This window comes from Falco biarmicus, chromosome 4 (genome assembly GCF_023638135.1).
Source record: "Falco biarmicus isolate bFalBia1 chromosome 4, bFalBia1.pri, whole genome shotgun sequence".
Lineage (NCBI taxonomy): Eukaryota > Metazoa > Chordata > Aves > Falconiformes > Falconidae > Falco > Falco biarmicus.
Genome location: NC_079291.1, coordinates 99214979 through 99242376, shown reverse-complemented (window position 1 = coordinate 99242376; position 27398 = coordinate 99214979). Strand labels below are relative to the sequence as shown.

Genomic DNA, 27398 nt, shown 5'->3' with positions numbered 1-27398 from the left:
CCCCCGTGCCCTGAGCGCCGGGGCCGGGGTCTCGGCCCTGCCGGGGTGGAGGAAGGCCCCGCTCGGCCCCCACGGGCCACCTTAAGCGGCAGCGCGGACGGGCAGGCCGCGCCGAGCACATGGGCACGTTAAAGCAGCCCCGGCTCGGCCCCGCGGTGCGGGGACCCCTCGCCCCGACGGGGGAGCCTTCGCCACGCGATGTCGCCCGGGGGCGGGGCGCAGCCCCCACTGGTACCGGCCGCGGAGGCCGCAGCGCCTTCCGCTGGGAGCCCCTGCCCTGGGGTCTCGCCCACCCGTGGGGTGGCGCGGAGCCACCCCCGGCTGCTGCCTGGGGGTCGCGGCCGGGCCGCCCCCGCCTGCCGCGGAGCCCCGGGGCGGCTGCGCTGGACCCCTCTGCCGGCGGAGCCCCACGGTCACGCGTGTCGGTGGCGTCCCGAGCCCCGCGGCAGGACCCGTCCTGTCCCGCGTGGTGGGTCATCGCCCCCCGCGTGTCCCGGACGACCGGACGACCCCCGTGCCCACCCGCGTCCCCCCGCGGAGGGCGCCCCCCAGCGGCCGCCCCCTCCCCTCCCCTCCGGGGCGCGGCCCCTTTAAGCTGCGAGGCGGGCCGGGGCTCTGCGCTCTCGCGGGACTTGGGGGCCCCGCTCTCGCGAGGCTGGGGCCATGCGCTGATTGGCTGCGGGGGGTTGAATGTAAGATGGCGCCCAGGGAGCTGTGAGGGGAAAAGACTCGGGGCCGAGGCGGCGGCGGCGGCGCGAGGCGACGGCGGCAGCGGGGCCGGGGTGAGGCAGGGCCGGGCTGGGCCACGCCGTGGTGCAGCGGGGCCGCCTGGCCGGGGAGGGTGCGCGGCGGCGGCGGCGGCGGGGCCGGGCGGGGCCTCCCGTCGGGCGCGGGGGGAGGCGGCGGTGGTTCCGGGGGCGGCGCGGGCCCGGCGGGGAGGGGGAGGGGCCGCCCTGGCGAGCGCGCGCGCCCGCCCGCCCGCGGGGACGCGCGCAGCTGGGCCGTGTACGCGCGGGGGGGGTGGTGTGCGCCCCCCCCGTTCTTTGCTCCTCCGCCCCCCCCGCACCGGGCGCGTCCCCGCCTCCCCCCTCCCCCCTCCGCCTCCCCCGCGGGGCGGCCCCTTCCCCACACGGGCGGCGGCAGCGCGCACCGGAAGGCGCGGCCTGTGCGCGGCGCGGCCCTCGGCAGCCGCCGTCCCTGGCGAAGCCCCCAACATGGCTCCTGCGGCGGTGGGGGCGGGGGGGGGCGCGGCGCGGCACCTCCCGCGGGCCCGGGCCCGGCCGCCCCGCTGGGGAACAAAGGCGGCGGGGAGCGCCCGGCGCGGCGCTGGGCTGGCGGCGGGCGGGGGCCGCCGTGCCGCAGGAGGGAGCCCCGCGGGCTCCGCGCCCCCCGCTCGGGAGGGCAGAGGCCGAGCCGCGGCCGATGATCTCAGGGGCTAAATATGGAGCTTGGTCCCGGCCGGGCTGGGTGGCGGGGCGGGCTGTGCCGTTCCCGCCGTTCCCGGGCCTCGGGGGCAGCGCCGGGCCGCGGCCGCTCGACCGGGAGCACCTGCGGGGGGAGCAGGGGGGACCTCTGGATAGGGTCACAGCTGCTGCCTTGTTCTAAGTTCTGTCTGCCAGTAACTCCGGTGTCACCGGCTGTGCCGCGCCTGTCACTGCACGGTGCGAGTGCTCTGCACCCTGTGACAGATGTGCTCACACACTCGTTCCTATTAACACTTATCAGGCTGAGGGATAGGATAGTTACGAATTGGGCATCTTGCAATTCTTCAGTAGGAGCTGCTAGCTGCGTGGATGATCATATTTTTCTTTCCCGATTTTTTTCCCCCCCTTCTTAATGGAATATATATATATATATATATAAAAAAAAATAAAATGGCTTTAATAAAGAAAGAGAAACTGGGGATGGAAAGGGCTTCTTTGTTCTGTCTTCTCCAGAACGTTACAAGTCTAAGAGCTCAGGACAAGAGCAGCAGAAATACATGCAACATGGTGACTGGTGAGTCCAGATTGTCCACATGCTGCAAGTTGTGTGTGTGTTTTCAGTAACCTCAGTCTTAAGTTTTATGAACTAACCGTATGTGCTCATGATCTTCAAAGAGTTTCTTGAACTTATTTCCTGGAAAAAATGCAGTTGTGCTGAACAGAGAGGAATTACCTCCCTTTATTAGAGAAAGCTTATTGCCTGGATGCTCCTTTTTTATATATATATTTAAAAATGCAGTATTAAAAATGTGCTGCTGAGATCTATGGGGATGGGTGTTCGCTGTTTCTCATGTGTGTCTACAGGATAAGTGGTGTTTGTAAATCAGTATGTTATAATAACTAACAGTAAAAGTGGCAACTGCAGCAGCGAGCTCTATATGTTGCCCTAAAAAAGCCTGCTGAATGCACATTTGAGCCTTGAAGAGGTTTTCTGTCATAAATGCAGGTGGGTTTAGTTTTAATAAATAAAATCTCTGGGAGTATGGCATTACTTTCCTGAATCTTCGTCTAGACCTGGTACTTCTGCTGCTGTGTAGAGTTTTGTGAAGTGCAGTTTTTGAGCGGTTCAGTGCTTTTATTTATATTAACCCCAAGCAGCTTTCAAACTGACAGGAACAACTCTTGGAGAAACTTAATCCAGCCCACAGTGTTACCTGTGGTGTCTAGCTCCTTTCTGATTGCCAGAGTTGGAGAGCTGTAGAGAAAACTGAAGGAAGATCCTGCTGCTCTTCCAGAGCAGGAACAGACACCAAATGGTGCAGTGGGGTTCTGATCCATGCTTGGGACTTCAGGTGCTGCAGTGGCTCAGAGAAGTGTGTCACTGGTTTAGGTGTTGGTGGCTCTCAGTGTAGTAACTTCCAGCAAACATGAAGGAAGATTGTTACATGCTAGAAGAGAGGAAAAGAGAGATTCCTTATGACAGCTTGTGACAGAAGCAGATTTGCTGGTAGGGGAAGACTGACCTAGTAGGCTCTTGATTTTTAAGCTAAACAGAACTAATTAAGATGGAGCAGCTGAGCAGGGTTGAGGATTTATATCTAGGAATTTAATGCTGTGTTTGTTCTGCTTCCGGAGGATTTGAAGAGGCAGGTGATGATTTGACGGTGAACATCTCCTTGCTCTTTGGGCCTGCTGCTTACATGTCTGGGTTTCTGGTAGCTTCTGGTCTCTGCTATGCAGGAGCATGGTGTATCTGTGAGCAGCTCTTGACAGAAGAGTTGAGAGTTCCAAAAGTAGAAGTGAGGACTAACAGATGCTGTTGAAAACAGTGGCTCTGCTGACCTCCCTGCTTTTCTTCCTTGACGAGATTGACAGAAGGTAAATAGTTATTCCCCGGGTCGTTACAATATAATAAGGTACCCATGCAGGAGCAAGGAAGAAGATGGGACCTTTACTGAAAGGTGAGCCCACCCTATTCAGCAGCAGCTAGCTGTCAAAGAGCACCTGTAGTGCTCACATCTGCGTTCCCAGCATGGTGTCCTTGAAGCTTATTCCTCAGAAGAGTCTTTCCTCTGAAAGCCGTATCTGCTAGCGTACCTCAGAGTGGACTTGCAAAGTGATAATGCTCTTCTGAAAACCTTGCTGTAGTACTGAAGTCAAATATTTGCAAGTTCCAAATAGAAAATGGGAACAAGTTAATTGCTCAAAATCTCTTTTCCAGCTTCAGAGTTTGTAACGGAGCATCTTACAATTAGATGCAAGAGGTGTTTGAGCATGCCTGGTGTCCTGTGTGAGTCACTGAGGATGCGTTAGCAAGGTTGTGCTCTATTGGTTTCACCCTGAATGTACAGTCACCTGGGGAAGGGTTAATAATGTGTCGTGTAGAGTACTTCTGGGTGGCTTCTGGAGGAAACCTCACTAGGCAACTAAGTGAATAGTCTTATTGGCTGTATCATGAGGAGCTGGCTTGAAAATGTCTCAGATCAGAATCTCTGAAAGGCAGGAGAATTGTTTTTCTGTCCAGCTGTGGGCTCTACAGGAGCCTCTATATGATGATTTTTACAGAGCTGCTGGATTAGTGAAGTGAGCACTATTAGCTGGTGTTTTTTACTAAACATTGATGCATGTTTTAAGAACATTTTCTGTAGTGATCTTGTACAGCAACAAATGTTGCTTAATAACTCCAGAAACTATAGATGCAGTGCAAGTTGCCTCGTGTGTTTCCCACTTACCTTTGACATTCGGTCTTTCTCCTGTGAGCCTGGTCCAGTGTGCTAGCCATGAACCTCCTCTGTGTAAACAAAAACCTCTGTGTGTTTAGACTGCTGTCACATCACAGTAACGTGTTGTTAGAATTTGCCCTAGCTCCCACTGATTTTGGTGGGAATTGGAGCTGGACTTGTGGTATATGCTTTGGCTTTACCGTGGGGCTAGAACTAACTCCCAATTTCACACACTGTTGCAATCTTATGTTCAACCATGTGCAATGTCTTGGTTCTGCTTTGTTAAATCATGGTAAAATTATACAAAAGGCTCTGCTTTTGTACCTGTTCTCTTTAGAACTACAGTTGTAATGTACATACAGTGATGTTTGTCTCTTTTTCCTGCTTTTCGCAGCTTGATCTAGTAGTACTGAATCACCTCTTCTAGTTCTAATTCTGTGCTGTTTCGCACCTTTTCACAACTATCTCAGTATCTGGTAGTGTTATAGCTCAAATCTGTTTATCTTTTATCAAGGCTAATTAGTGCCTTAGAAACAACCAGTATATTCACTGCAAAACAATTTGTGGGTTTAAACAAGATAAGTCAATAAGAGAAGAATGCTGTCAGAGTATACCCTAGAGCTTTCTAATGTTTTCAGGTGGAGTCATCTTTTTTTTTTTTTTTTGGTGGTGGTTCCTCCTGCCCCCCCTTGCTCTCACTTCCTCTCTGATCATTTGATTTCTTTTTCTGTCTCCCTTTTGTCTTCAAACATGGCATGTTTCATGTTAACGTCTTCCTATATTAAAAGGACATCAAGAACTGATGTTGCTGTTGCCTTTGTCATTTCCAGAGCTCTGCTTTTCCATGTGTGTAGTTTGCTGTTTGAGGAATCCGTCAGTTCCAGCACTCTCCTTTTGCTTGCTGTGTTCAAATCAATAAGGCTGTCCTACTCCTGATAGCAGTGGGCTGAATGCTGCATCTGTTGCTCTTCCGTTGTGCTTCCCATTAGCTGCCTAGAATAGAACCACACGGCCTGATAGAACATACTGCTTGGTTCTTCCACCTCTGTGGCTGCAAAGCAGGGCCACAGATATTGATTTCTAAGCTTCTCTCACTAATGCTGCATGCTGCAAACAAACGAAATCCATGACTTGATTTTGTCTGTTGTGGGACTCGCCTGGTCTGGGTGAAGTACAAGGCTAGAAGACTTTACATGGCAGTGAGCTCTTTGAATAGTGCCACAGTTACACCTGGTTATCGTTCAGACTTCCCTGAGCTGCTGAGGGTTAATCTGGGAAACGTGTAGTAGCACAAGATGCCTTGTAAAACTAAAGTATCTGTATTGGGCATCTGGCTGTGCATATTTGCTAGTTTTCATACAGTACTCGGTATGAGAAATTAGTTACTGGAGTTAGGAATATCCTTGTGTCAAAGGAGTACTGTAGTTAAGACTTTTACTTTCTCTTTCCTTAAGGAACCCTGAGGACCTTGCAATATGAATAATTCTCTGGAGAACACCATTTCCTTTGAAGAATACATCCGTGTGAAGGCTCGAACGATCCCCCAGCACAGGATGAAGGAGTTTCTGGACTCCCTTGCTTCCAAGGGGCCAGAAGCTCTGCAGGAATTTCAGCAGACAGCCACCACCACAATGGTGTATCAGCAGGGTGGCAACTGCATTTATACAGACAGCACAGAGGTGGCTGGGTCTCTGCTTGAACTTGCTTGTCCTGTGACAACCAGTGTCCAGCAGCAAACTCAGCCAGAGCAGCAGATACAGGTTCAGCAACCCCAGCAAGTCCAGGTAAGTGTCTTAAATCATATCTAAGTGTGTATGGGACTTGCTAAGCTGTGGAGTAACGTTCAGAGCCAGCTACTGTCTAACTTGAAACCACAAGCAAGCGCTTAAGAAGCAGGGCCAATTAACTTTATATGGAACAGCACTATTTCCCTTTCATTTAAGGAATTTGGTAGTAAATTTCTCTCTTGACTGTGCCTTCATTGAGCCCTGGTGTAGGAGGAGTAGCATACATAGCAATGTAGTGGTGTAACCTATTGAAGAAATGGTTGACAGTTCTGGCATGTACACAACTCCCTGAAGCCTTGCACTCTGTGTGAAGATGCTATAAATACCACCACCCTCTGCTGGTCTTATTTTATCTGGTTGTTCAGGGTGGCTGTGGGATATAACTTGCCATCAGTGTTTTTTTGGTTTTTTTTTTTAAATGCAATCCATAATCTTTAAGTGATGTTGCTTGAACATTCTAAAAGTTGTCATTCTTGAATGGGCATTTAAGTGAGGGGGAAATGCAGGGGAGTCATCTTACATGAACAAGGGGAAGATACCTTCCAGGAGAGAACTCTGAAAGGTGTATATGTTGTGTCAAGGTAGATTATCCCTTTGCACAGTAGAAGGAGCACCAGAGATAAAAAAACGCAAAACATGTAACTTTTAGGATAACTGCTTTGGTCCTTAAACACATTCTGTAATTTGAAGAGTTTACAGGTGGCAGGGCATTTACTAAGGCTTTCTTATGGTAAGTCTTCAAACAGCTGATCTCCTGTCTACAGCTGTAATTCTGAAGCACTTCAGATGTGAATCTTTCTGCTTTCTGAGCATGAATATAAAGTTGTGAGCTCTCCTCTTCTGCAACAAATAAGGGGATGGAGACACAAATGACTGGAGACAGGGTAGTGTGAACTCGCTGCAGTGCAGTAGACTAGTGCTGACAGCTCACCTGCGTGCTTTTATCCTACAGCAAAGACAAACTTACCTCTTTCACTGGGTAACTTGTCTCCAATTACTCTCTCTGCTGAGTAAATGAAAGCTTAATTGGGACTTCTGTAACCTGTTGCTCTACAGTAACATGTGTTGCAAGGCTTTTGAAGAATAGTCTCTGGTATTGCCGACACGAATTGGATGTCTGTGAGTCTATTAAAACTGATCGAGGGTGGTTTTGGTTCTGCCAGCTAGCATGTTTTCTGGGAGAAGTTTCATTTTGCAGTAGAAGAACTAGGAAGGTTGACTTTTTTTGGTGCCTCCTCAGCTTTGAAGACCCCCAAACCAGTTGTAAAAGTCAGAAGGAATTTTTTTTTTTTTTTTTAACTTTGGCTGTTGCCTCCTTTCAGGACTGCTCAAAGTTCAGGCTTGACCCTTGCAAGTCTTCTAGTAACAGAGATGGGGAGGGAGGTCATGTATCATATGCTTCATAGAAAAGTAATCTCCTGACCTTCTTGAAAATAACCATAGAGTTGCTGCCAGAGACCTGTTCCTGTTTTTTAAACTAAATGGCCTGCACCCTGAAGATGAAAAATATCTGTTGAAAGTCAAGGTTTCAGCAACTTCCGTAAAGAATGTTGTCTGCTGTCTCCCCCTTATTTTTGATGTGACTGCTTTAAAATAACCTGCTTTCACCTCTGTCAGTACAGATCATAATTAGTGTTTGTGTTGCTTACCCTGCTGCTCACTTCGGGATGTTACAAACCCCCAGAACACTTCAGTGGTACCTCTAGTGCTAGCTATGGCTGCAGCTTTTGTGCATCAGCAGTATAACTGATTTTGCATGTCTTTGAGCAGCTAGATCAGAATGAAGTTTTTTTGCAAGGGTGGGGTGGAGGACTGTCTTTACCCCTTTGCAAGAGTGTTTTCCTGTCTTTCAGGGTTTCTTATGGAGACATGATTTACATTAAGCCTATGACTTAGTGTTTCCTTGTCTTAGGGCTGTCACTGTGGCAGAAGTAGCAGAGCACAGCGTCTGAACAAATCTGAATTTTGTTGTGACTTGGTGTGTGGCAGTGTTCCACTAGAGCAGTGCACCAGATCCAGCTGGCTCACTTCGATAACTACTACTTCTGTTCTATTATGAAACATTTTGGTCATCAGCTGCAGCCTCTTAGCTTTTGATCAAGCTTTTGTCATCCCAGTACTTGACTTGATAATCTGTTTAGTTCTTGCTAATCCAGTTGCAAATCAGTGGAAGACTCTTTGAATGACTATGCTTATGTCTGGCAGTGTGACAGTGGTGTGAAGGTGACTAATAATACGACCAGTCAGATGACCTCATGGTTGCAAGTGCTGATGACAACGTACGATCATAAAGATAGACAGTGCTCAGGTTTCATCCTAGATTTTACTTGCTGTGAACAGCCAAAGGCAGTGTGCAACTGCTTGCTGCTTTTATTTATCCTGGCAAAATAAATTTCCTATTAGAAGCTGCCACCTTAGGGCTTTTTTTTGCCTAAAAGGTTCAACAAACTGTTGCCAAATGTTTTTTTTAAAGGCTGAGTGGATGCCACTGTTGGGTTACATACTAGTCAGTGCTACAGTACAAGTAGTGTCTTGGAGCTCCTTCTGTGCCCAGTATTACAGCGGTGCCATTGGCAATCTCAGGAAAGAGTTTAGTATGTCAAGTTGTCATACCCTGTGCTGCATCAGGGCGTGGCTGGAAAGGGCTGTGTTTTGCTGTAGTCAGGCGAGAGTTTTATCAGCTCTGCTTTTGGCAAGATTGTTGCTAGTGGGTCTTGTGCATTGAGGCTGTCGAATTGATGTTGCTAGTGAGAAGAGGTGTTAGCACTGACTTGCCTACCAAGTATGGTATTTCTGCAGAGGTCAGTGAAGCTTTTGCACCTCTGTCACAAGAAAATTAAACCAAATAGCAGAAGACAGGAGGAATCTTTGCTTAGGATACATACAGTGCATGTGGGGAAGATCTCAGTTTCAGCTTTTTCTTAAGACAGAGCCTGATGGCTAAGTGGCAAGAGCTTCTTGGACAGGGCTTGAGGGGAGGATGCTACAGGTGAGCAAGATTGCAGAACAGCATGGGAAATGATTAACTGCCTGTGTAAAATGTCTTTCAGTAAGGCTTGTGCTTGTCTAATTGCTCAGTTCCTTATGTGTTCATTGTTCAGCTTTTTCACTTGTCCCCCAATCTGTTCTATGACTTCAGACCATTATAGGAAGCTGGACATTATTAATGACACAAGGCAGGGAAAGGTGCCTGTAAGTTGCTCAGAAGAAAATCTTATCTCTGGCTCTGCACAGAATATATCTTCCCTTCACTTCTGATGGATGCAGCTTCCCCCTGCCCCAGTCTTGGTTTTGAAGTTTAGTCTGAAGGTAGGGCTGCCATTCACTTACCTTTGAAAAGCATCCTACTACCATAGTAGCATAGCAGCTAGTATTAATTAGCATTTGCTAGCACGGAGTGTGCCACTTCAAAGAATGGTTATAGTTGAGTGGTTTTTTCAAGGTACCACTACATGGAAGTAGGCTCCTCTGAGAGTTAAGCTGTTTTGTTTTCTGTGGTTCACCTGTTTTAACTGCCTTGGGCCTAAATCCTGCCCCAGTGTAAAGCTTGACAACATAATCTTGATATTGTAACTGTTCAAATGCGTGCAGGGGCTAATTTGGCCTGTGGAATTCTCTCTGATATTGATGAATGAGCAGAGGAGAAACCTGGAGTGAGAATCTGTCTGGCAGTTGTTCTGAAAACCTGACTTGTGCACTCCCCTTAGATGTTGTTTACTTAGATAGCAAAGGACTTCCTGTAAAGTAGTTGAATAACAAGTTCCAACACTTCCTGCTAATTCAGTGATCAGTCTTTTCACCTAGTCTGTACTGCAGATCTGTTTTGTACTTGTATGTACGCTTTCTGGCATAAAGAAGGGACTTCTTACTACAGTGTTGGTTTTCAGTACTGGAGTTGCTTTAGCTGTTGTTGAGGATAGTGTATTTTAAGCCATCTTTCCTTAAATTGGGTTAAAAAATAATTACGGATTGCTCTTGTCCTAGTCTCACTAACTTTTTGTCCAAGTGTTTGACTTCTGTCGGCTTGCTCAGGCATGGAAGTTTGAGGTGCACCTACATTACTAACAGGGAAGATTTGGAGCATACTTTGTGCAGCAAGTTTGCAACCTGCCCCCACTTACCTCTTGTAGGTTTGCGGTCTGTCACTTGAGATTCCCTTCAGATGAAACTAAGCCATAAGATGCAGTTTTGTTCTGTCGAGGTGTTTGTCTAGCTTGGCTAGTGAGCAAGACTAGACCTAAGTTTGAAATAGTCTTCTGGATTGTATAATGTGTATGTGTTAGCAGGTCTTCAGTCTTGCTCTGAAGGTCTGCTCTTCATGTGTCCTACAACTTGCTAATGTAAACATAGGTTCAGAAACCAAGATGTTTTTGTGAAAAGAGGCATTTAAGAGCTTCTCAGGTGCTCTAGGGCAAGCTAGATAAAAAATATACATGTAGGCAAGAGTTGGTGTGCATGCTCATTTGCAGTTAGATTTTAGGAAATATTAGGTAATCCGGTCAGTCCACATAGTGAGATTTTCTTTGCTTGGGAATTCTTTCAATTTAATTGTTTCAGAGCTGCAGTTCTGCAGTCTGATTCCTTGTGGGGCAGAGAATCTGCAGAGGGCAGACATGTTATGAATCCTGCTTGAGAGTTTGTTGGAGTTAGTCTGTCAACCATGAGGAAAAAAACCTTTTGGAAACTAGGCTTCAGCTGTTCTCATGCTCTTGGAGTTACTTATTTTCTCTTTGCATGTGCTCAGTTCTAGACATATGTGTTTTTGAGCTTAATGTGACAAGATTTCCTATGAGGGAATCTTAAAAATTTAGTTCTGCCCTCCTGTTACAATGTAGGGCTTTTGATGAGTGTTTTTGATGCTGTAGTCACCTAGTACTTTGTCCAACTTCTAGCTATCTTATGGTAAAAAGGCATTTCTCCGTGTGATGGTAGCCTTCTGGCTCGTGATTCTTTTCATGCTGTTATATCCAAACTTCTGGCAATATGCAGTTTTTAAGTACTGGTAACTTGGCATGTTCCTCTTGCACCAGTATAACCCAGGAATTCCCAGCATAACATGTTTTTGCTTTAATCTTCAGCATAAGGTGAAGATTTAAAGTCCTCTCTGTTTGTCTTGGCCTGTTAATTTAAAGCATTCCTCTTCGTACAGAGTCTTTTAAACAACAACTGCTGGTGTTTAGTGTAATTCTTGCTCCTTTTTTTCCTCAGACAGCAAGTTGGGCAATGAGGTCAGTGTAAGAAGCTCTGGTCTCAGGTTGGGTTGCAGTCCGTAAATATGAAATGAGTGCTTGTAGCACTCCTGGGTACAACCTATTTGAAAGTAGGGAGGGATCTACTGCAAAATACAGTTGTTAAAAATGGATAATAATTCACAAGGGATGCGTAATTTGTGGTAGGTAGAGCTCCAATATCCTTTTAAATAGGAGCAGCTTCTAGTCAGAAGCATGATGTCTGCAGTTCACAGCATGGAGTACTTCCAGTGACTCTGGAGTCTGACTTCTTCACCTTGTTTAGGTCTGGACTCGTTATTTGTGTGTTAACAGTAACACTGTGTGAACTCTAAAGCAGTAGCAAGGCATCCTAGTTGTAGGGGTTGGGATGTAGTCCTGGGGAAGTATCGTAGGGCTCCAGGTCGTGATTGCTCATCTGCTGAAAGTGATAGAAGTTGCCTGTGACTTTTAGAGCCAGTAGACTCAGCCTCTAAAATGGTTAATGGTTCAAAGCTGTGCCAGGGGAGGTTTAGAGTGCACATTGGGAAGTATTTCTTTAGGGTGGCCAAACATTGGAACGGGCTTCCTAGAGAGATGGTTGATGCTCCAAGCCTGGCAGTGTTTAAGAGGCATTTGGACAATGCCCTTAATAACATGCTTTAGTTTATGGTCAGCCCTGAAGCGGTCAGGCAGTTGGACTAGATGATCATTGTAGGTCACTTCCAACTGAAGTACTCGATAAAAGCTGAAGGAAGAAAATGCTGTCTTGTCAGGTCTGTTCTTAGACCATGTCTCCTTTGCTGACTATGACTTGCTTAAACCTATTCCATTACCTTACCTTTCTAATTGCACTTTAGTGATAAAATTGTTTCAGCACAGGAGCAGACTTTCAGTTCTTACGACTAGCAAAAAAAAAAAAAAAAAAAGCCTTTGTATATGTTTACAGCAGTAACATGAACTGTAATGTGAAATTAATGGAAAGAAGTGGGGATACTTTTAAGATGTTCTTGGCCAACCTGTGCAGATTCTGGAAACACACTGAAGTAGTACAGGATAAATGACACGTTTACATTTTTCTGTGATGTGATTTTGAATCCTAGCAGATAAAGCAAATGTTTGTTGTGTGAAACTGAAAATGTATCAGTGCAATTAATGCATTTTAGTTTGTCCAGTCTTGGGCCTTTGCCTTGCAGGTAATCTTTTGAACAAGGACTTCAATACTAGGACTATATTAGTGATTTTTCAAATCGGGTATTTTGGTAAATATTTGCCTTAGATGTGTAATTGAAACTGGCTTTCTTAAACTGAACTCATGACTGGGATCTGGACTTGGGCCCATTTGCCCAAGGCAGTGCTCCTGCTGTAGGGCAGTATGATAAAGGTATCAAATAGAACTGAAGAAGCATACCATAGGTGACCTCATCTTTTTCAATTAACTGCCTGATCAGATCACTCATTGATGCAGTGTTTTAAACTGTCATGCTGGCACAAGGTCATATGTTTCTTGTTACCTTGCAGGAAATGATAGAAACTCCACGTCATCTGGATTAAAGTATATTGCATATAGCTCCCAGCAGGAACCTGTAAAGTTCCCTATTCTTCCTGGAAATGGAATTAGCTCTTAACAGGAGGTGACTTACAAAACTGGTCTGCAAGTGGTGCATTTTGCTACCCTACTTTTTTCCTTAGCAGCTCTTAATTGGCCACAAATGAATCTCAACATTTTTTAAAACTTCTTAGAGGTGATGTTGGGAAGTGAGATTTGGTGTATCTGCGCAATGCAAACCTGTGTGCTAGCTCCGTCTGGTAGTGTCAGGCTGGCTGGTGTGACATCTCCGTGCAAATGTTACGTTAGCTTGGCTGACTCCAGAAAGTGAGGTAGAAGAGCATCAGGGAGCGTGAGTGGGAAGTCATAGTTTTTCAACTAAATAAATCTGTGTTGGCTTCAAACTTCATGTGGCCCTCATAGGTGCCACTAATAAAGCTCTGCATCTCTCAGTTGGATTTCAAAGGAATGGTTGAGTAGTTAATTCCCTCCCTTAAGATACAGTGTTAAGGAAGCCTGGAGAAGCAGATGATCAAGGCAACCTGGGATATCTTTTCTAGGACAAGGCAAATGCAACACAGTGACTGTATGAACATGGGGAACATAGTGGTAGAGTCTGGATGAGGAGAGCAGACCTCGCTTGGTGCCCTTGGAGTGAAGATACCAGTGGGGCTGGGCTTGACGCTGGGAATGTGAAGTTGTCAAGACCTGAACTTTGTTTTGGGGGCTACCTCTGACTCCTAGCTTTAAGTCTACTCCTGGACTCCTGCTAGATAGCATGACAGACCCTGAGCAAATAAGCATTGATGTGAAAGGGTGTGATATTTTTTTTTTTTTTTTTTTTTCCCCTAAGTCTAACAGGAACTGTGTTTGGATCCAAGTCTTAACATATTTTGTCCATGTTTTTCAGCATTGTGTAAGTGCATGAGCTAGAAAATACAATGGAGTAATTTGGACAATAAATGGAATATGTAAATAATGAAAAAAAAATGGTTTTAATTGTCACTGCCAAAGAAATACTTCTGAAGTTTAAAAAATAAATGCTACAGTGTTGCCTCTTAGTGCATGACAGAGATTCAGGTTGGACTTGCAACTTTCTGTGTTGACACCTGCTTGTGTAGCATTACTGTTAGCTATTGGTTGCAAAATAATATTTCTGTGCTTTATGCGGAAAGATCCAAGTGCTGATTTCAGCTTACCCATATTTCTTGATGCCTGTCACTGGCAGGTGATCCTGTGACCATTTTGGGGGACTGGGGTTGGAAGCAGTAAAACAATCTTCAGAGCATAGTAAGAAATGAGGCAAGCTCCTGCATTTTTTGGCAAGATAAATTTGGTATTATAATGTGTGTGACCTTAAAGTCTTGCCATTTACAAGGCCTGTGCTGAAATAACATTTTAGTAATGCACATAGCTCTGAAGACCCTTTTGGCTTCCAAGGTTGCAGTCTGTTGGCTGGAGCCCACAGAGCTTTGAGGATGAAGATGCAGCTCTCGTGCTGTTCTGTCTGTGCTGGGAAGTGTGGTCATGTGTAATGCTGAGCAAAGACATCATCTACCATATTGCTGTTACCAACCAAGCACTTCTGGAGTAACTTGGTTTCACTTTCCCGAGATCTTTACTAATGGATTAATATACGGAATCATAAAACTGAGCGTAAAAGACCTGAAGTATAGACTTCCAGTGATGGACCATCTCTGTTGGTGGCCCCCCCTGCTGAATTGCTGGTGCTTGCTGATCTCTTAACCGCTGAATTGGTGTCATTGCAGGTTCAGGTCCAGGTCCAGCAGTCACCGCAGCAGGTCTCCGCCCAGCAGCTCTCTCCACAGCTCACTGTCCATCAGGCTTCAGAGCAACCGATACAGGTCCAAGTGCAGATCCAAGGCCAGGCGCAGCAGCAGGCGTCTCAGACAATACAGAGTCAGTCTCTTCAGAGCCCCAGCCCGTCTCAGCTGCAGGCAGCTCAAATCCAAGTGCAGCATGTGCAGACTGCCCAGCAGATCCAGGCTGCAGAGATCCAGGAGGAGCACATACAACACCAGCAGATCCAGGCCCAGCTTGTGGCGGGACAGGCCATTACTGGTGGCCAGCAGATACAGATCCAGACAGTTGGGGCACTATCACCTCCACCTTCTCAACAAGGCTCCCCACGAGAGGGAGAGCGGCGGATCAGCACTGCTAGTGTCCTTCAGCCAGTGAAGAAACGTAAAGTGGATATGCCTATTACTGTATCGTATGCTATTTCAGGGCAGCCAGTTGCCACAGTGCTGGCCATTCCTCAGGGCCAGCAGCAAAGTTATGTCTCTTTAAGGCCAGACTTGTTGACAGTGGACAGTGCCCACCTGTACAGTGCCACTGGGACCATTACTAGCCCCACTGGAGAGACTTGGACCATCCCTGTTTATTCTGCCCAACCACGTGGTGACCTTCAGCAGCAAAACATAACCCACATCGCCATCCCTCAGGAGGCCTACAATGCCGTCCACGTCAGTGGCTCGCCAACAACACTGGCTACCGTGAAGCTGGAAGACGACAAGGATAAGATGGTGGGAAGTACTTCAGTAGTGAAGAACTCTCACGAGGAAGTGGTGCAGACTCTTGCTAATTCGCTCTTTCCAGCGCAGTTTATGAATGGCAACATCCACATTCCAGTGGCAGTGCAGGCTGTGGCAGGGACATACCAGAACACAGCACAGACAGTGCACATATGGGACCCGCAGCAGCAACAGCAGCAGCCCACACCCCAGGAGCAGGGGCAGCAGCAGCAGCAGCTACAAGTCACTTGCTCGGTAAGTTAAAACTGCTCTTTGTCTCAGTCTTTATTAACAATTTGCAAATGTTGTGGAGAGAGGGTGTCAGCAGACAGCTGGTATTCAGGAAGCAGAGATGAATCTGTCCCAGTAGCCTGGGCATGATGTGGGGCATTTGACTCCTGATAGGTGTAGAACTGTCATGTGTTAATGTTGGTACATACTTACAGGATTCAAAACTTCCCAAAAGAAAATGTTCTTGATCGTTGTAGTGTAAATTAATAGATACATGCTCATCGCTGGCTTTTTCATAGCAGGTATTCCAAGGTCTGCAGTCTTCTCCTGAGCTGCTCTGGTGTTGTAGTGGACAGGCAGGGATGACTGCAGCGAAGTAAGGTGTGCAAATATGCTAGTCATCTAGTCATCAGTTACTTTGTGTTACGTGGCACATGGAGTCCACAGCAGATCCAGTAAAGTACTGAAATCTGACTAGTTGTGAGCAGACTTCAGGGATCAGGTCTGTAACACTGTGTCCTGCTCCTGGTAGATGCCTGGTGTGTAAGAGCACAGTACTGAGCAGTGGCAAGTAAGCATCTCTTCATCATGCTTGGCAAATACGGCAGCTGAATTTGTTGCTGTTTTTTTAAAGGCTTTGTTGCTAACTGTGAGCTATAGATTATTTTGAATTGGCTTATAAAACTTGAATAACTAGGGCTGTTAATGGCCTCTCATATGTGCAAATGGATGTAATTTATCTTCTGTTACCAGAAAGTGGAAGGTGATTGATCTGTCAGAGCCTGTTTTTGCTGAATGGAATGAGGGCAGAAATATCCAAGTCTGCTAGCATAAATGTTGTTATAAATTCTTTCCAGTTTATAAATAACACTGTTGCCTTTATAAAGGCGTATATGCCCTATAAAGGCATATATGCCCTCTACTTCATCAGTAAGCACTGAGACAAGGAGGATTACTTTGTGTAGTCATGTCTGATTGTTTCTGAGTTAATTGTGGGCTATAGCCCACCAAGGCCTCCTGAAAAGGATTAAAGGGTTCCCTATGTCTCTAGATAATTTTCAGGTGCTGGATGCCCTCTTTTATAAATCTGTACTTTAAGCTACAGCTTACAGGTCTTGTAACGCATGGCATTTTGTTTCATTAGGGTTGGGTTTTTTTGTTTTGTCATGTTCAAAGAGCATTCTTTAGCTCATCTTTTCCCCGTTATTGGTACTTCAGAGATCACTTCATTGCTTTCAGCTGCTTGAACAAACTTGAGTTGATAGAACTTTTTGCCTTTCTGCTAAACAGGATTTTTAGACTTATTCTAGGGTCTTTTAAGAGCATGAGCCACATTCTTGGGATCCTTCCTGAGATATTAGCTCCATAATTTCCTTGACAGTTACTTGTAAAGCTTCTACTAATGCTGTGTATTCCTGTGCACAGTGATCTGCAGTTCTTGGGCATTAGTTTTCTGATCCCAGTTCTCTGGAGTACTGGGTGTTGCATAAACCCCTAAACAGAAGCAGGTTCAAGAGGGATGCATTCTTCCTGTAAGAGGGCAATAAAGCACCTATAGGTGAACATCAAACTTTTGGGTGTTGTTCCTCTCACAACTGTGAGACTGAGAAGGAATTGGCTTGCCCCACACTGTCCTCTGGCATTGTGCTGTTGTGGGGTCTGGGCAAGTTGCAGTTACTTTACTTGTGAAAAATGTAAGTCCATTAAGAAACAACTGCCAGCTCAGCAAACCAACTCCAGCCTGTGTGCCTGCCTTCACACTGGACAAGGTGTTTGCGAGGTCAGGGCAGAAGATTGCCCCTTAGATAGGGCTGAGAGCGCTAGCTGGCTCTGGAAAGCTTTCTGCTCTCTGGAGTGTAATGGGGCAGCACTCCGGAGGAGTGGAAGCCAGTCCTAGCTTCTACAAAGGCAAGCAAGGTGTCAGTTCACCCTTGGACTCCTGTCCTCTTAAAGGCAGAGGCTTGCTTGACAGCTTAAACTTTGTCACCATCTGCATAGATAAAAGCTGGGCTCTTTGTCATAGTCTCCCTCTGCAGCTGTGGTAGATGCTGCTGGCAACGAAGGGGCTGATAAGCAAAGAGCTATTAAGAGCTGATGTGAAAAAAGAAAAACCAGCCAGAGGCAGTCAGAAAGCTCCAGTCTGAGGCTGACTTTGCAGGCTTTGCCTCTTCAGCTTAGTAAGGTACAGGTATTACTAAAGTCTCTGCCATTTGCATCATGGTCTGTAGTACTGTCAGAGCAACTTTCACTGATTGACACTTGTCAGTATCAAAGGAAAAGTTAACTTCATTATAACAAAGCTGTGCCTTTTGGGCTGGCTCTTAAGAAGGAGAAAGTAGAACTGTTTTGATGTAAGAATCGCTATCTCTGTTAACATTCAGGGTGCAAATGAGAATTTGACTAAGAGCTGTAGAGCTTCAAGTTAATCTCCTTAATTGAGGTAGCCATGAGACTTTCTGTGGCATAGGATTGAGAAGACGGTAGTGAAGAATGCAGAGTGAGCGCAGCTGGAGGGCTCGCTGCTCTTTCTGGATAGGTGCCATCTGTTGCCTGTATAATAAGTTTGAGGTAGTAATTCTTGATGACTTAAGGTCCTGCTGCGAAGTATGCTTCCAGTCTGTCTAGCTCCTGAGAGGGGCCTTGGGCCATTCTTTTAGTTGTAGATGGAGTTTAGTGGTGGTTCTGCGACTAGCAAATTGAAGCCAAGAAAAATGCATTGGAGTGAATAGGGCTTCAGAATCGATAGTGATCTATTTTGGTGTTTGAGGGGAAACCAGAAATCTCTTGATGAGAGGACTTTAGCCCTATGAAGATCCTTGCCTTTGAACATACCAGCTAGCTTCTTAATGGTATTGCAGCAAGAGTGGCTCGTGGCTGTTAAATCTCCTATGATGTTCTGCAGGACTGCTAAATGCATCAAACTGCAAGCTGTGTGGATTTGCTGAAGGGGTTATAGATACGTTTGTTCAAACTAAGTGTTATTGGAGAGACTTAACAATCTTAAATGAGCAGCAATTCAGGTTAGACAGCAAAAGCTGCGTTCTTTGGATTTATTTCTTGTTAGAGAGGAGTGTTGCAGAAGGCTGATAACCTGGGGCTAGAGGTATTGCAGCATTACTTGTTTTTTGTCTTTTTGACACTTTTGAACTGTTGCATATTGAAGTGCGTGTATAAACTGAAACGTTTTCTTTCATAGGCTCAAACTGTTCAGGTGGCTGAAGTTGAACCACAGCCGCAGCCACAGACTTCACCTGAACTTCTGCTTCCAAACTCTCTGAAGCCAGAAGAAGGGCTTGAAGTATGGAAGAGCTGGGCACAGACCAAGAATGCAGAGCTGGAAAAAGAAGCCCAAAATAGGCTAGCACCTATTGGAAGTATGTGTCATGACAACACGGCCTTTCTTTCCTTTCAAGTAGGATTAGGAATGACTAAAATGATAGCTCTTTACTACTCTGGAAAATTCATTTCATCAGTGATTTGTTTTTAAATTTTGATTTACACTGCAGTACTAATAATTGTATACTCCCCACAGGACATGTTCCAGGGGAGGTATTAGCTCTCTGCTGAGCCAACTTGAGCACCTAGGCTGGTAGCAGTGGAATAGGGCACTGTATGGCTAGTGCATGGACAAACAAAATGGCTGTGAACGCACCGAGCTGATAGAGCAGTCATGGAGTTGCTGTTTTCCTATTGCTGCAGGGCAGCATTTCATTGTGGATGTGGTAAAAAAGGCAATAGCCATGCAGTTGCAGGGCAGAGAATCTTCCTTTCAGATTCTTCCCTGTTTTCTTTTAGTAGATCTGACAACCTACAATCTTGATTTATTTCAGCTTTCTGTATTATACTGGGAGAATGAGGTAGTACGCAAAGCTGGAGATGTGGGAAATCATTCCTGAAAGATTGGGAAATAATACGGCTTTGTCTTGTTTTTCCAGGACGTCAGCTGCTGAGGTTCCAGGAAGATCTCATCTCTTCAGCTGTGGCTGAGCTGAATTATGGTCTATGCTTAATGACACGAGAAGCTCGGAATGGTGATGGTGAACCCTACGATCCAGATGTGCTCTACTATATCTTCCTGTGTATTCAGAAGGTAGGGGGTGACAGCTATACGTGCAGCAGAGCTGTGCATGTTGTCAGCATGTATAGGGAAGATTGTCTGTTACGAAACTGGAGACTGTGGCTTCTATTAAGCTTCCCAACAATTTCGTAAGAAAGAAGTCTCTTGGCTTTAAAAAAACACTTAAAAACCATATGAAATGTAATGAGTGTACAGCAGTGTTTTCACTTACTGAGTTAAGTTTGTGAAGAGTTGTTAATAACTGAGTTCAGTATCAAGATGAGATTAATAAATCATTTTAGTTTTTTTGGTGGGGGCAGGAGGGTTGGATGATGTTTGAGGAAGTTGTTAATGTCAAAACTTGATGTAGTTGAAGCTTTAACAGGAAAGAACTTAGCTTTGTGTGGTGTGGGAAGTCTAAGCTGCTAGTGTTAATGTACTTTCTGGAGAAGCTGCAGGAACAGAGCTAAATTCTGATAGGAAAATTGAGCATCTCCTTAACCTGAAAAAGTAGTGTCCAAAAGACAGTCATGTGAAATAACTTGCAGTGAACACACCTGAAATAAAAGGTGAAATCCAACCAGCCTTGCTTTCTAAGACTTTCTATCTTTCTTAGCATTCCCGTGGTAGTAACTTGAGATTACAAACCTTGTACTGGCCTTGGTGCAAGGGTTCTCACTCTTCTAAGTAGAATGTATTAGCTTTCAGTGCTATGCTCTAAAATGCTTGACTAACCAGGTATGTGGGCTCTTAGTATAAGGTCTTGTCTGAGGAATATGCTCATTACCACTGTACTGGACTGTGTTGCAAATCTCTTACAGTATCTCTTTGAAAATGGCCGAGTAGATGACATCTTCTCAGATCTCTACTATATTCGGTTCACTGAATGGCTGCATGAAGTTCTGAAGGACGTACAGCCCCGTGTTTCCCCTCTTGGTAAGAACTTTTGTTTAAGCACTGTTCTATTACTTGTCACCCATCAGAAGGCAGATTGTTGGGACTTTGTTAGTGTCATGAGATCGGCTTACCTGGAAGCCAACTGATCCTTGATCTGAATCAAGCTTCCTCATCTGAAGTACTAATATATCTTGCCTCTAGTATGTATTATTACTTTGGGAGATAATACAACACTGTCATGTTGCCATGTAGCCAGATGGAGACGGTCTGCAGGACCAAGTCAGTGTCAAAGAAAAAAACCAAACAACAATGCATGATCAGAGCCTTGAACGCTGCAATCGAATGTAGCTCAGCCCGCTGCTTAGTAGATGATGGCAGTAGGAGTATGGGGAGCAGTTCCAGAAGAGACAGTTTTTTGACATAGTTGTGTATGGGAACTAGATTAAGAACAGCATTTTTCAGAGCACGGAAACCTGGTTTCTCATTACTTCGTTCCCTTTGATCTGATTAGATGTCAGGGAAGAAGCTATTGCTTGTGTTCAGAAAAGTAGCTGATGTTACAGGCTAGATGGCTAAGTAGCACTGTGAGTTTTGGAATGCTTTTGTTTTCATTCTGGCTGTTTGATCTGTGCTTCATCATTCCACAAGCCCTGGAGTTCATACTGCTGTCTGTTTTTCTGTTTATCTCTGTATTTGGAGTATAGTATTTCTCTTCTACACAAAGGAAAAAAATATCTGAGAATCAAAGGATTACTCATGTGTCCAAATACATCACTTGGCACTGTGTGCTGATTAAAGCTGCGCACAGGGCCAAGAGCTGATTTGTTACACTGGCCTGCCTGCTCTCACATATTATTGGATTAGGAGCATCTGCATTGGAGTTGAGCCATTAATTAAAAGCTGTTTAAGTGCATATTTATTTCTCTGGGCTGGGATGTATAGGCATATTGCAGAAGCATACTCTCAACAACTAGAGGTTGACATATGTATACAAGTGTTTCCTAAATGTACCTGCTATTAAAAAAGTTATTTGCACGGTAGTGAATCTTGACGTTAGTGAGGATCTCCTCCTCCACCTTTCCATCAGATTTCTGTGTTCTCAGATACTTACAGGCTATAAAATGCTGCCTGTGTTCCCACTATGACTGTTTTCTGGCATGATGCTGACTTCTGATTATTGCAGGTTATGTCCTCTCCAGTCATGTAACAGAAGAGATGCTGTGGGAGTGTAAGCAGCTAGGAGCTCACTCCCCTTCCACCTTGCTCACTACACTGATGTTTTTTAATACAAAGTAAGTACTCGGGTCTTTAGGAATCTCGGGAAATAAAAGAACATCAAACACCTTGACAGGGTTGGTAGGAAACTGCTGTACTGGATTAGTGCAAAATCATGGAATTTCGAGCCCCCTTGCAGCCCTGACAGGCAAAGAAGATGCAATAGAACAAGGAAATGAGCAAGCAGAGGGGAAATTGAACTTGTGGCGGTGGCTGTTGCGTGCTTTGCTGCTGGAACAGTCTTTAACTCTGTGCTGGTTTGAGCTTCAGCCAGCTCACGATGAATAAAGATAACTACCCCGCTGTTGTGACTGTATTCTTTACTTGCCTCTGAATGTCCTGTGTTCTCTTCTTGCTGCTCAGGTACTTCCTGTTGAAAACAGTAGACCAGCACATGAAGCTGGCCTTCTCCAAGGTGTTGAGGCAGACCAAGAAGAACCCTTCTAACCCCAAGGACAAAAGCACGAGTATCCGCTATCTGAAGGCTCCTGGTGGCATACACCAGACAGGACAGAAAGGTAGTGTCTGGAAGTCTTCTTTGGGAATATTTACTTACTGGGCTTAAAGGAAGTGGTTGAACCTGGAGATGTCTGCAGTTAGGGCCATGAGAACCCAAGGCTCTGTCAATTACCTCCAGTCTAGTAGGATGAGTTTTCTGTGCATTCTGTTTGAGCAAGCATAGTACCTTCTAATAATGAGCCTGGGAACATACGTTGCCAGAGGCATATTAGGACTCATCAAGAGCTAAGGATAACTTTTTTGTTACTTCTGGTTTTTATGGGCAAAGGGGCTGTTGGGTGTAAGTACTTACAAACCGAAGGAGAAACTTCTTTGGGAGGGCTTTTCTCATCTTGACTCACGTGAACCCATATAGAATCTGTATGTAAGTACAGTCTGTTTTCTTAAAAGCACATAGTCAGGAATTCAGCTGAGGCATTGCAGGCTCAGCAGTAAGATTTCTCTCGTTTTGGGTCCAGGTGGAGGAGAAATGGGAAAAAAGGTATGGATGAGTTGTGATCTTCAGTAGCCTTGGGATAGAGCAAACCCTCCATAAAAAGTTTTAAGCATTTATAACCAGATGCTTCTGCCCTAGAACAGCCATAGGTCTCTTGCCAACTCTTGTGTGGTCACGAGGTGCTTCGGAGTGCTGAGTCTGTATAGCACTGCTCAGTTTGCTGTACTTACACAGAGTGTCTGACAGACTTCTGGGGGGCTGGTTTGTAGTTACAGATGACATGTACGCAGAGCAAACTGAGAACCCAGAGAACCCCCTGAGGTGTCCGATAAAGCTATATGACTTCTACCTCTTCAAATGGTGAGAGCTTTTGTACATGTGTATGGTTGCTTGTCTCCTGTGACTGTTAAGCTGCATCTTGTGGCTGGCCTAGTTTTCAGAGCTGCGTTTTATTGTTGGCGCAGTTCCTGCGTTTACATATATTTTCTTAAATGGGGAGTGGCATTGACGTGACGGGGGTGGGATTTGCTCTGATGGCACATGAGTTGCAATTCTGTGGTATTTGAGACAAATCCTGATTTGTGAACTGGCTGCTCTTAATCTCATACTCATTCCAGAGGTGTCAGCACGAGCTTGCTGATCTGCCAGTGACTTGCAGGCAAGTCATCTGGAAGAATCCATGCTTGAGATCAGAAGCTGATTTGAATAGGGTCCTAAACAAAATTGAGGACTTGCTGTGGAGACTGGGGGGAGCCTCAAAGGACTTGCCTCTAAATTATGATTCAGATAATTAATGTAAATGTTTCTCTGCATAGATGGGTCTGCAGCTAGCCTGGATGCAGAAATACCCCATCTTTGCTTCGCTCTGAAAGGCCCCTGAAGCTGTGTGTGTTATACTTGGAGTGTGAAATAAGTTACTTTCCCGTAGTTGTCACCATGGCTTTTTAACCTTGGCATGGCCTAAAAACTTTGGGACCACAGCTGCCCCTAGATACAACTCTGTACTTTTGTCTCATCAGCCAGATGTTCACTGTGGGGATTTGTGGAACCTGGGATGAGGACAGTGGTGGTCTCTCCCTTCCAGGACATTCTGTTAGTCTGGTTATTTCTGATCTTCCTCATACAGCCCCCAGAGTGTGAAAGGCCGGAATGACACGTTTTACTTGACACCGGAGCCAGTGGTGGCCCCCAACAGCCCTATCTGGTATTCCATCCAGCCGATCAGCAGAGAGCAGATGGAGCAGATGCTCACCCGGATCCTGGTGATACGAGAGATTCAGGAAGCTATCGTGGCTAATGCCAGCACCATGCACTAAGGCATCCTTCTTGGCTCAGAAGGGGTGGGATGGGTAACAGGGGAGGGACAAGCAAAGATAAATTGTACAGACTTTTACACTAAAGGAGATGCCTAAGTTTTTGGTTTTTTATTGGTGTAGTTATGAAGCCCTTTTAGGCTTCTTCTCTTTAAAAGAATCTAAAGGAAAACCTACCCATTGTGTATCCTACCCAACACACCAAACTGTTGGAACCATTGGAGGCTGCATATCCCCTGCAAGCTGGGAGCTGTGGAAAGCTGCTGGTTGACTCTGGTTTTTTTATGATGTAGAAAACATGAACTACAGGATTGGTCTGGATGGCTGGGGCCGTTGTCTCCCTGGAGCACGTGCAGCCTAGAGGGCACAGAATGATGGATGGACCTGCTCAGCCAGTGGAGGAGAGGCAGGCATCTTCTTTTCTTGTGCTTGGACGTTAATTTGCTGTTATCTTGGAAGGAAGAGGAGAGAGTGAACTGCAATTGTGATTTATACAAAAAAAAAAAATACAAACAAACCAACCACAAACCAACGATTTCTATTCAGACCTTTAAGTGACATTTTTAGATGTTAAAAGTACAAACTTTACCACACTCTTCTTTTTTGGCCTGACGTTGAGGCCTTAAACCTTGAGGCTCCTGTGCCTGATGGAATTCTTGTAACATACACTTGTGTATCATATAAAGATACCACCCTGTTTCTCTTATGTATTCTTACTCTAGTTGTTTATTAAGAATGACGAGCACGTCTTTTCAACATGCCATTGAACAATGTGTCTTTATTTGGGGAAGAGTGAGCTGTGAGGGTGGGGGCGTCATTATACAAAGATCAGTATGCAAACTGGTTGTTTTCATCCCTGTTTGTGCTTTCCAGCTCGACTCTGCTGGACTTTCACCCCTACGTATTAGGAAGGTAGAAGGGGATTAACTTCTGTTGAAGGACCTGAATGTCTGCTTGCTGATGGAAGCTCAGTATCAGGCTAGGAACATGGGATCTGTGAGACCAGATCAGACTGTCCTAATGTTCTGTGGCCAGCCTGTGAGGCTTTCCCCCTAGGCACATCCCCCTCTCCCCACCTTTACAAATGCATCACACCAACAGCATGATGGAGGGGTGTTGGAGAGAAAAGGCCTTCCAGGAGCAGCACATGGCTTACTCCTGCTATTTAACAGCCTTTTCACAGTTTTTAACACAGCTATGTAGCTTCTGGCATTGTTCGTGATCATAAACCCCAGCCCTGTAACCTTGCTTTGCTGCATCTTAAATGGTTGCTGTATTTTATATCATTAACAAATAGTCTGCTCTTTTGAAGCCAGTGGGTAGCCAACTGTGCTTGAAATGGGACATCACTTCAGCCAGGCTTGTTGTTTGTGCCACCACCTTCTTGGATGCAGAGATGACTGCTTCTTGAACCCATCTTCTCTGCTTCTCCATCTCATGTCTCTTCCCTGTTCCAAAATATATAGATATATATTTAAATATATATTACAGTAAAAGAACTTAAACTTCTATGTACAGGCAAGCGGTTTTTCTGAAGCTTCTGGTGACCGGCACCTGTCTGTATTGAGAAGGAAGGTCTGCCCTCTCTGTTGGTTGTGCCCAGTGTAAATGATGAGAGTAGCCATGATGTTCCCTTCTTCGTGTTCTTGAACCGTGTTGAGATGTGCAGGCTTAAAGAGACTTCAAGCCTCTGATGTTTCAGATTGACACTGGTGGTCGTGAGGAAGCAGATGTGCTTGAGTTGGTTGTCAGTATGAGCAGTTTGTTCCCGGTATAGGTCTCTCTGCTCAAGTACGTGCAGAGAGGTGAAGTAGTGAAGCACTGTTGTTGACTAATACCTGCGCTCTGAAGTAGGCTCTTAGCTCTGTGTCTGCCCTCAGAGTTATGCCAGAGGAAAACAGCCTGGGGTTGGTGTCCAGAGCCCGGTGGGTAAGTTGGAAGATGGTGCCTGGGTGGTATGTAGTGCTGGCAACACGTACTTTCAGCTCGGCTGTTGGGAGCCAGCAGTTGCCCCCTGGTAGGATGGCTGTTGGGACTGCTAATACTGCTTCAGCTCTCGGAAGCCTCTCATCCCTTCACCGCACCTTTGTGACTGGAATATCCATCTCTGGCCCTAATTTGAAGTATTTAAGGATGTAGTTAGGGACAAGCTCCCACTGTTTCAAGCAGCTGCGTGTGCTGGTTGCTCAGGGTGGCCAACAGGCCTGCAGAGTGGATCTCCCATTCTTTTGGGCACTTTGGCTTGTCTTCTAAACAGTTGCAAAGATGTGAGAGAAACTGCAGGCAGCTGTGCTCAAGTCCCAGTGTGTGCTCTGCAGTGCTGCATGGGAAGCTAGTTCCAGCATGCCTGTGCCTCAGTGTGAGCCTGCTGCTTTGTCTCCATCAGAAACGCAGTGGGCGTCGAAGTCACCTGCCAGACACCCAGCGTGCAAGTCGCTTCATTAAGTGGCCTCGGGAGTCACCTCTTGCTCTAAAAATTGCCAGAAGCTGGAATAACTTGACAGAACATTAGGGCAGTTCCAGATTAGGGGTGAACAGATGCTTCAGCTGAGCTTTCTGGGGAAACAGAATTCCATGTTACCTTCTAGACTGTGCACTTAGTTACTGCCCTTAACTACAGGATTATCTAAAATCTTTGTAGGGGAAGAGTTCTCCTTGATCTTAGAGCATACCGCTTAAAAGCAGGGGAACTTGGCACGTGGTGAGCTGTGGAGATCTGATGATTGGCTTTGTCCTGGCAGACTGAAGTGTTTCCATTTTTTTCTCATTGTTTGGATGTACATAGAGGGATTTGCTGATGTGGAAGTGGACTGCTGTACTGTTCTGTACTGTCTCATCAGAATGTCCGCTGTTACCTTCATTCCCTATTTTTAGAGACAATCGATATACTGTGACTTAAGGATTATTTTCCTGGACCTGGCTTGTAGTCTGGCTCTCTGGAGCTAGTTTAAAAGGTACAGTATTTCTAGAATATAAATACTATGTTCTTTGATAGTGAAGAACATGATCTGCTCCCTTTTAGGGGCTCATCAGAAGACATGCACAGAGTAGCAAAGAAGAGTGCTGTGGCTTAGGGTTGCTATCCAAGTTCTGGGAAATATTCCCAGTCAAACATGTAAAATAGCTTTTTTTAACACTTTCCTATAATCAGCTTGACTGCTGCTTGAAGGGCATTCCCCCTCTGCTCCGAGAGTGCCAAACTGCTAGCTCTTGTATGCGTGTATATATTAAATGAGAACTCTCCATGGCCTATGCCTTGTATGAGACAGGCTGGAAACGCATCGATCTCTAAAATAAATAAAGCTGAGAAGTCAAGCTAGAGACCCTGCGTTGTTGGTTTCAAACTATGCCCATCTTGTCTCGGTGTATGAAAGGAACCATAGAAAGCAGAGCATGACTGACTATTGTAAAGCACCTCACATTGTGACATGAGACTTGTGTATTGT

General features: G+C 45.7%; 1 protein-coding gene across 2 annotated transcripts; it reads left to right on the top strand.

Annotated features, from left to right (window-relative positions):
• Positions 1–648: 648 nt before the first annotated feature.
• QRICH1 (glutamine rich 1) lies at positions 649–24710 on the top strand. 2 transcript variants are annotated; one of them, XM_056336709.1, is made up of 11 exons: positions 654–782; positions 1938–1998; positions 5602–5931; positions 14460–15479; positions 18652–18829; positions 19391–19545; positions 20334–20448; positions 21593–21701; positions 22048–22202; positions 22909–22999; positions 23766–24710. In XM_056336709.1, exons 3-11 carry the CDS (start codon positions 5623–5625, stop codon positions 23953–23955), a joined length of 2322 nt encoding a protein of 773 aa, XP_056192684.1. In that variant the 5' UTR covers positions 654–782; positions 1938–1998; positions 5602–5622; the 3' UTR covers positions 23956–24710. The 2 variants fall into 2 exon arrangements, with proteins under 2 accessions (XP_056192685.1, XP_056192684.1); XM_056336710.1 differs by lacking the exon at positions 1938–1998 and having other exon boundaries at positions 649–782.
• The last annotated feature ends 2688 nt before the right edge of the window (positions 24711–27398 follow it).